Source organism: Cryptomeria japonica, chromosome 7 (genome assembly GCF_030272615.1).
Source record: "Cryptomeria japonica chromosome 7, Sugi_1.0, whole genome shotgun sequence".
Taxonomy (NCBI): Eukaryota; Viridiplantae; Streptophyta; class Pinopsida; order Cupressales; family Cupressaceae; genus Cryptomeria; species Cryptomeria japonica.
The window spans coordinates 186,483,211-186,492,529 of record NC_081411.1 but is presented as its reverse complement, the minus strand read 5'-3'; the positions used below and the strand labels follow the sequence as shown (position 1 = coordinate 186,492,529).

The following is a 9,319-nucleotide window of genomic DNA, read 5'->3' as shown; positions in this document are numbered from 1 at the left end:
TGCCTGTATTGCTAGCACCAAGCAAATGAAATGGCTTCAATTAAACAGTATAATATCCTCAATCTTGCTTTCTAAATTCATTCATGGTGCCACAAGAAGTAATTGATTTTCTTTGAAATATTTCATTGCACCCTTTTTCATCTAGTAATGTGTGGGAGAACATCTCTACTAATTACAAGTTATAGTGGTTAGGAATGGCGATTGTTGCGTCCACTTCACTTCACCTCCATTAATTGCATTATTAACTCTAACAAATCATTCTCACAAATTGGAACTTGCATGTAATGAAATTGTTTTCATGATTTACAAGCAGTTCGATTTAACTGGGAATAGAGGGGTATGATGGGTGAGGTTACATGGGCTTTACTGCCACAGGATTTAATGGTTCTTATTTTCTCTAGATTCCCTATTCCAAGCCTTATAAAGCTGAAGGTTGTCTGCAAGCAATGGAATACTATAATCTCCTCAATTGGCACTGCATTCCGACGAAATACAACAATTGTACCAGTTTCTTCTACTCCTGCATTTATTGTAGAGCTCAGATATGTGTCTTTTTGGAATCGACCCATAACTATCTTCACAACTACACTATGGATGGTAGAAGGGCAAAAATGTAACTTTTACAGACTCCCTTTGGATTTCTTCCCAACTTCTGTGAACGTCATAGCTGCTTGTAAAAGCATAGTTTTGTGTTGTAAACACAATGGACTGAAAGAATCCCCGGCCATGTATGTGTGCAATCCTGTTACAAAGTCATGGAGACAGCTCCCTTCTCCAAGTTGTCTCAAGTGGTGGGACTTCGTTGCTTTATCATTTGATTCTGCTGCTAGACAATGCAAAGTATTACTGGGAAGAGGGTTCATTAAAGGAGAGCTGCAATCTGATATGGAGATAGAAATGTATGATTCCTCTGCATCTTCATGGACTAAGCTTCACATAAGTACAGCCACTGCTCCTGTTTGTCCAAGAGGTGAAGGGAATTACCACAAAGGGAGATTTTATTGGATCAATGCGAACAATAATAGATCAACAAATGGAGATGTGGTGGGGTTTAATGTTCAGGAGAGAAGTTGGCATATAATTCAGCGGCCTGGTGATGGGGAAATGGGTAGAGAAGTTCCAATTTCATGGTGTTTAAGTGGGGTTGATGGGAGATTGATGCTAGTGTATAAATACAAAGGTGTTAGTCTGTGGAGAATGGAGGAAGATTGTGGAGATGAAAGCAAGATGAAATGGGTAGCCGAGAGTAGGACGAACGAGTCGGGAATAAGGAATGAAACTTGGCCACTTGCTGCTGTGAATGAGAGTGGTTGGAGTTTGGTGTATCTTCCAAAGAAAAATGGAATGGTTGTGCTTGATGAACAGGGAAAGATGGTGAGGAGAATCGAGATTAAAGAATTGAAGGAGATGAAAATGGTTGGAGATGATGGAACATCACCATCTAGCTTGCGTGCTTTTGAGGCCAATAATGTTTGGTGGCCTTAGCCTTCGAATCTAATATGAATCAAGGCATCTGTAAATAGTGTACATAAATTAATCAATGCAAAGTTGTCTGTGTGGAAATTGCTCGTGATTCGGCCTTCCATACAATTCCTATCGTCGTTCCAATTACTGATCAAATTTGAAATCATGAACACCCTTAACATTTCTTATATGTTATCTATCATTTGCATTTAAAATATGTTTCCTCACTTTATTAGTTGTAAAACGTAAACAGTTGTTCATAAAAAAAAGTGTTTGTGGAGGGTTGTACTTAACTTTTTCCTACTTCAATGATCAATTAATTTTATCTATTTACAATAAGAGGTGCAATATGTTCTAGTCTTTATCTTTTGGACTTATGATATTTAGGATTAAAATTGAAAGGAAATTAAAAGGGTATGGAAATGTTATTTATATCAATTTAAAAGTAGATCTTAACAAATAATGTAATTTTAAATGATTTGTAAGAAAAATGATAGAATAAAATCATTTATTATAACATAGTCATGTATCCTTTGAAAAGATTTTCATGAAAGATTTGACCTTTAAATTATAAACAATGTATTCATTAGCAACAATATTAGCTGAAATATAATTTAATCAACAAACATCATAATAGATAATAACTTAACACTTAGATACAGAATAATGTCAATAGCATAGTAATACTTGCATTCATCTCAAGCATCCCATAAATAGAAAACTAGTCCATGAAACCACCAAAGAGAAATCACAGAACTTTGGGCTAAAACCATGCAAAAGTGGTGCGCAAATCTAAAAAGGAGCCTCATGCTAAAGATAACATATTTATATCACATGTTAAAGATATTGTATTTCTTACACCTATAATAGATAGTTTATAGAATGTCATGTAGTTATCCTCACAACTTGGGTGCTTCAATATGACCTATCAAAACATTTCAAAGATGCTCTATGATAATCATAGCAAATATTTCATAAGTTGGTGAATATTCTTATTCAACATATATTATTCACTCATATAGTATTCTTATTTGTCATATGTGTTGTTATAATCCTAAAATAGGGGGCTTAAATTCTTAAGGTCATAATATTTGATTTAGAAAATCTATTGAATATAATCTTTAAAATTGAATATCTTGGAGAGATTCATACCACCATAATTGTTTTAGTAATAAAAAGCTCATTTTAGCAATTTTTTAGGCAAAATGATCTATACGATCTATAAATTATATTTGAACATTAGGATTCAATATTGAGACACATTTCCTTACATTCCACTACTTCTTGAATACCTTACAAGATCAAAGGAATAACATCACTAAAAATATCTATTAGGGATCAAAAGGCCCATATGCTTACTACACCATGTGAATGTCTCTATGCTAATTAATTTTGTCAAATTATTTGGTACATTCAGTGAATTATCAAATTTCTCTAGCAACAATCTTCCATCTTCCACCACATTATTAATAAAATAATAATGTATATCAATAGGCTTCATTCACATCTAAAAGGTAGGTTTTTTTGTTAAGTTGTTGGTACATTATCTATCTCAATAAATTCCAACTAATTTTTGTACTCTATCCTTTTGTCGATAAATTAATCACAATGTGTCACTTATCTCACAAACTTCCATATCCAATAAATAAAACATGCAACAACTAGTAGAAATTCTATTATTGGTATCTATCCAATCTAAACTCGCATAAGCTTGTATATCCATTGAGTCTAATCCTCCAAAACATCACTATGTTGTTATTGAATACCACTACAATGTCTTTAGCATTTAAACTCCCACTATAATGTCTTTTTATTTTTGAAACTTGGGAAATATTTTGGATATGCTTATATATAGTCCATGGATGAAGTATGTTTTCACAATTCGTATTTAAAATGTATTCTAGGATTTAGGGAAAAAAACAACACTTCATAATCAAGGAAGCAGAGACTATTTGTAGCTTGTAGTTAGTTGGGAGTTTAGAAAAAATAGAACTTGCAGCTTACAACTATAGAAATTTGTGATTAATCTCAATTATAGTTTGGACTTTGTATGAATATTTGCAACTTCACATTTCAAACTACAAAAACAAAGCAAAGAAGTGTATTTCAAATAAATTTAAATTTAAATTTGAAACATTAATATCAAAATAAAAGATTAATCATTATATTCGATTTTTTATTCAAAAATTAAATTGGTTAAATATTAAAATTAAATAATTAATTAGTTATTGATATTTGAATTTGAAATTTTATAATTCAAATTTTGAATATTTCTGATTTTAAATTTTTAAAATTTGTTAAAAATGTTCATAAGTTTAAATTTGAAGTAATTATCCAGATTTTGAATTGTTTTATGATGTGACTCAATGTAGAGCATGTGAAACACGATTTACAATACCACATGTAACACTTAAAGAGCTCAAAATACCAAAATGTGACATATTGACAAAGTGTGACTGGCAAACAATGAATGCAATCTGCAACAATAGTCACTCCGTCAACCAAAGAGAAATGTAACAAAAGACCAAAGTAAAAATATCAAAGCCAGTAATCACATTTTGGAGGGGGTTAAAAAAAACAACATGACTGAAAGAAGTCTTTGATTTGACAAAAATTAAGGGCATGTTGTGAAAGATCGTAACAATATGGTTTTTGAAAAAAGGCTCTGATTTAGAGTGTCTAAATAAGAAATAATGTTTAAGAGCTCTTCACTTCTTTTTATTTGTTAAATCATTGATTGCTATTGATAATCAATTTTTACAATCTTTCTTAAATTATTTTTTTAAAGAATCATCATTTTAATAATTCAATAATTATAAGTATAATCATTAAATTTTGAAATAGATAAAAATTAACATTCAACAAATTAACATTCAAAATTAGCATAATTCGTATAATGGTTTGAGGGTTTTAACTAATCAGAACATTCAACACAATCAATTGTTAAAAAAAAACTCAAATAAAAAACAATAAACCACAGAACTTAAACATCTATTTTGCACTAATACAAAATGAACTTTTACACTAGCCACTGTCCTTTATAATGTAAGTGAAAACCTATTCATACTGTTAAAAAAACAAACATAAAATATTCAACTTAAATAAGTAGAAACCTCAAAACACAAATTACAGCACAATAAAACACTGCTAAAATCTGAGCGATTACTCAACACAACCGTAAATTTTACAATAAAAAATAATACTTGGCTGTCAGTTTACACACAGCAAATAAGTCTTTTGTTTTAAAGATACAGCCATAAAGAAATCCTAAAAACAACTTCTAAAGATGCGCTTTAAATTTACTTTAAAACTCCTATAAAGCTGATTCGCCTAACTTTTCTTTAAAACGAGGACTATACTTTAAATAGAAACAAATCTAAAATAAACTTTGACACTGCTGCTGTAAAGCAGAACGCGACATCATTTATTTCCAAAAACAAAAAAAACATTTACTTGCCATCACCAACAGAGGTAGGTTTAGGGGAAGAGCACCAATACATAACATAGTTCTAATAATCGTTCTTTTATTGTCATGTTGACCTCCCAATAGCAATTGATTCTACAGCATGCATTGTTGCTACCCAGAAGCCAGATCAATAGCTATAAGCAGTTAAGTCGCATACAAAGACAATTAAAAAAAAAAAAAATCCGATGTACCGTTTAGAATCTGTGGATCCGCACGGCTATTGGTGCTCTTCCCCTAATGTAGAAAAGAAAACGTGGGATTTATCATGTTACGTGGTAGAACATTAGAAAAGTAAAAATCAAGAATTCTAAAATTCTATTTATTTAATCGGCAACCAATTAAGGAAATTAGAAACTGTTAAATTTCAAGTTTAAGAATTTTTTTTTAATACATGAGCTGTTTGTTTGATTTCATCCTACTGCAAAATTAACAATGCCTGCAACAAATATCATAAGACCATTCCAGTAGTGTGTGACTAATTGGCAAAACATGGCTGTAAAATTCAAGTTATTATAATTTCTACCAATATTCAGATGATGAACTCAATTATCCTTCATGTGAAATCCAAATCTCTGTGTCCTATTTCATAGGTTTTGTGTTAAAGACCAAGAACATCAATGAAATCTTGCACACAAACAACTAAAGCCATTGGCCAAAACTTTTCCTCTCTTACTTGGGGCCCTCAATGACATAAGTATAGCCCAATTATGGCCACCAAACATTGTTGATCTCAAAAGCACGCACTGATGTTGGACATGTTCCTGTAAACATGGTCATCTGTCTTCCTTCAATTTTCTGCATCACTCTTCCTTCTTCATCAAACACAACTATTTTATTTCTGGGCAAGTGCACACAAATCCATCCACTGCTGTTGACCACAACTTGTGCACATCTCAGGCTGCCAAAGTCATTCTCAATCCCAGTATACAAAACTTCTCTGCATAGACTCCTCGGCAGTTCTGGCAGTTCTGACCATCTATCATCCCCAACATCTTCATTCAACCTCCATAGCCGCAGGTCCTTTTTGTACACCAAAACCACCTTTCCATCATACCCACTCAACTGCCACTGATTAAAATATTGAGAAAGATATTCATCTGATATCTGTGGACGTGTAATAACATCCCAATACTTTTTCCTTACGTCGAATGATACAACGTCCAACCTTGACCTTGTCGGCCCAAGTTGAATTGAGTTATTCCAATAAAAATTTCCTCTGGAGTACACCCCTTCCCCAAGTGGGTAAAACGATCTGATTGTATTCATCTGCAATTTCGTCCAGGCATTGGTCTGTGAATTATAAATCTCCATTACCATATTGTTGTCCTCTCCAACGATTATAGTTCTTCCAATGATCAAGATGCAGGTTCTTGTGGAACAGTCGAATGACAATCCAATGAAATCATATCGCCTGAGTTGAGTAGGAGGGGGAAGCTTTTTCCATGTCTTTGTGACGGGATTGCAAAGGTAGAATAAAGTGGGTGCTCCGTCCTTGGAGCAGCAGAGCACACTCTTGCAGGAAGTAACAACATTGATGGAGTCACGTGCCAGAAATTCTAGAGAGAGTTTATATACATGGGAATTAGACACTGGTTGAAGAAGATAGAGATTGTTATTGTGAAAGTTTATCCACTGCGAAGGAAGTAAGCGGCCAATCAGAAAAGCAGGGGTAGAGGACGGATGAACAAATTGCGTTATCCTTTGGAAGCACTGTGATGGTGAGAGAATTAACTTCCATTGCTTGCAAACTGCTCTGAACTTCCCATTCACCAAAGTGGGCAGCTTGGCTAAAACAATCATCACTAATTCTTCTGGTAGCCTACCCCATATCTCAGAATTCATATCCATATCTTGTTTCATTGAAATTTATTTTCCTGAAATCTCTACCTCTCATATACAACTTAGTATATATAAAACAGTTGTATCTTGGCCAATTCTGAAATTTATTTATCGGAAGAATCTCACGGTTTGAGCTTATCCAATGAAACTTGTTCGCTATGATAAACACCAGCTGAAGTGCCGTAAATGATTACTGCAAACCATGACGTGGGTGGTTGATCCAAAACATGAAGCACGTGCCGTGTTTAGCTGTCATTTCGTAGTCGTAAATTGCTAGAGCATTTTCTGCACACGGGGAGTTTCAATTTTGCAATAGTTCTTTTTGGAAAATTTGTGTTTTGTACACTTAGTCAACCTATTATTAATACCGTCCAGCCCTCTATAATAAAACACCCTTCTCGGTCAAATATACGTAGTCAAACCCACCCGGTAATATTGCCCTAACAAGGTTACAAAGTTTGCCCACATTTATTGAAAAAATCAAAAAGTAGTAGTTGGTTTGTTTATAACGAGTGTGCGCATTTTTAAAAATTGTATTAAATATATTGTTGTTAAATCAATGAACCTAACAAAATTCCATCTAATAAACTTTTAATATCTTAATGGTCAAAATTAGCTTTTGGAGAATTCTCATAGTATGAATTGTGAAAATTATATATATTCATCTATCTTTTTATATATTTATGATCAAAATTAGTTGAATAATTAATGTGAAATTGTTAGTTATATGCATATTCATTTGTATCTTGGTAAAGAGTAGTAGATTTAGTATGTGCGATTAAAGGAAAATTTAAACTCCATGTCATAATGTTCGCATTCTTCATGTGTTAGATTTCATCAAAGAAATTAGTCGTTACAAATATAAATGCTTGGTGAATGAGTGGAATCTTAGTTTGAATGGGAGAATGATATTGATATTGAATTATGGAAATATGTGATTAAGTCTTTCTGAGACACTATGTAATTTCACTGACCCTAGCCTAATCAAATCTTTCTCACTAAGAAAGATATTATAAAACGTTAAATATACTAGACATATAGAAGATGGACATGGGTCCTTCAAAAATATTTTAAAAATAACATAAAATTTGTGACTAATTAAAGTTTTAGAAACAAGGAATTAGAAAATAGCTTGTTACATATTAGTAACATTTGTGTCATGCTTATTTTAAATATACTATAGTGGTTGTTTAGAAATTTTGACATAGACTTCCAATGATTATATTGTCACTCCCAATAGCCCTTGTAAGTGAAACTCAACCTCGAAACTCAAAATGCAACATTGCATTATCACATATAAAATAGAGCCTCATTCTACTCCATTTTAGACCATTGTTGGGCTTCTCACTTGCTCCATAATATGAGTAGGAGTTTTGTAATAAAATATAGCTTTCCTCTTATGACAAGTCATGATATACTGATAAAAATAAATATTATGATAACCTCAATAGTTGTTCAAATATAATCAAAGTTATATGTTGGGTGATTAATATACATATAATTGCTAACATGTTGAAGTCACCACAAGGACTCATTTCATAATCATTAAATCCTAATTTCTTACCTAGTCCTAAAAGAAATATACGAGGACAATGAAAAAGTGTAGCAAAGTATGTATGATGGGACCACTAATATCAATTTATTCATCAATACAAATTTCATAAAAACCACACTGATTACAAAAAAGGGAATGAACTGCTTTAGGTTTTCTTCTTTAACCTAAGATATTATGCATAAATTTATTGACGCTTTTTTCTTTAACCTAAGATATTATGCATAAATTCACTGACGTCTTTTACCTAAGCTATTATGCATAAATTCACTGACGTCTTTTACCTAAGATATTATGCATAAATTTTCGTGTTTTTTGTTTTACGTGTCTGTTCTCACCTGGTCTTTTGAATAAGAGCACGTCTTTTTCTGTGGAACAAATTCGTATTACCCCGCATTAGAATAATTTTCTTTTTCCCTTGTCGAGTCTTATAATTACCATGTTTGAGATTATGTAGTGACACTATACAGCGTGAAGCCTAGTGTTGAAGGCAGCAGCAGTAGAAATTGGCCATGGCAACTGAGCATGAACACCCCAGTAGAGGAATCGATGGTGGGGCATACAGCGCTGCAGTATGCCCTGGAACAAAAATTGAGATTTCCCAACTTAAAGACGCTCTCAACAGTACTACACCCTTGTGCATTTAGCTGCTAGTGTAGGAAATCTACCATTCGTTCAACAGCTCCTGCGACTTAATCCTCTACTTGTGAAGGCTACCAATGCCCAAGGAAATACTGCGTTACACTTGGCTGCTCAGGGAGGCTTTTCCAGAGTAGTGGAGGTTTTACTCTAACGAGAAGAAAGTGGTGTAGATGTCCTTAACAAGCTTGGTGAAACGGCTCTTTTCAAAGCTTGCGAAAGTGGAAATTCAGCCACAGTAATGCAGCTACTGATAGCATCTCCGTAAGTCTCGACCAAAAGACTTTGCGCGGACGAACTTGTTTATATGTTGCAATAGTCAAAGGAAATTCAGGTCAGTTATTAGAGTTTTATGTTGC

The 9,319-nt window shown here is 33.1% G+C and overlaps 2 protein-coding genes across 2 annotated transcripts; one reads left to right on the top strand and one right to left on the bottom strand.

Moving 5' to 3' along the window:
- The first annotated feature begins 323 nt into the window (after positions 1–323).
- Positions 324–1,595, top strand: LOC131056370 (F-box/kelch-repeat protein At5g15710). Its single transcript, XM_057990730.2, has one exon. It carries the CDS (start codon positions 340–342, stop codon positions 1,483–1,485), a length of 1,146 nt encoding a protein of 381 aa, XP_057846713.1. The 5' UTR covers positions 324–339; the 3' UTR covers positions 1,486–1,595.
- A 4,040-nt stretch (positions 1,596–5,635) lies between these two features.
- Positions 5,636–6,778, bottom strand: LOC131056400 (F-box protein At5g49610). Its single transcript, XM_057990772.2, has one exon. It carries the CDS (start codon positions 6,776–6,778, stop codon positions 5,636–5,638), a length of 1,143 nt encoding a protein of 380 aa, XP_057846755.2.
- Positions 6,779–9,319: the final 2,541 nt, after the last annotated feature.

Excerpts from the sequence above, each read along its gene's own strand:
- LOC131056370 (XM_057990730.2), top strand. The coding sequence starts at position 340 with ATGATGGGTGAGGTTACATGGGCTTTACTGCCACAGGATTTAATGGTT.
- LOC131056400 (XM_057990772.2), bottom strand. The coding sequence starts at position 6,778 with ATGGATATGAATTCTGAGATATGGGGTAGGCTACCAGAAGAATTAGTG.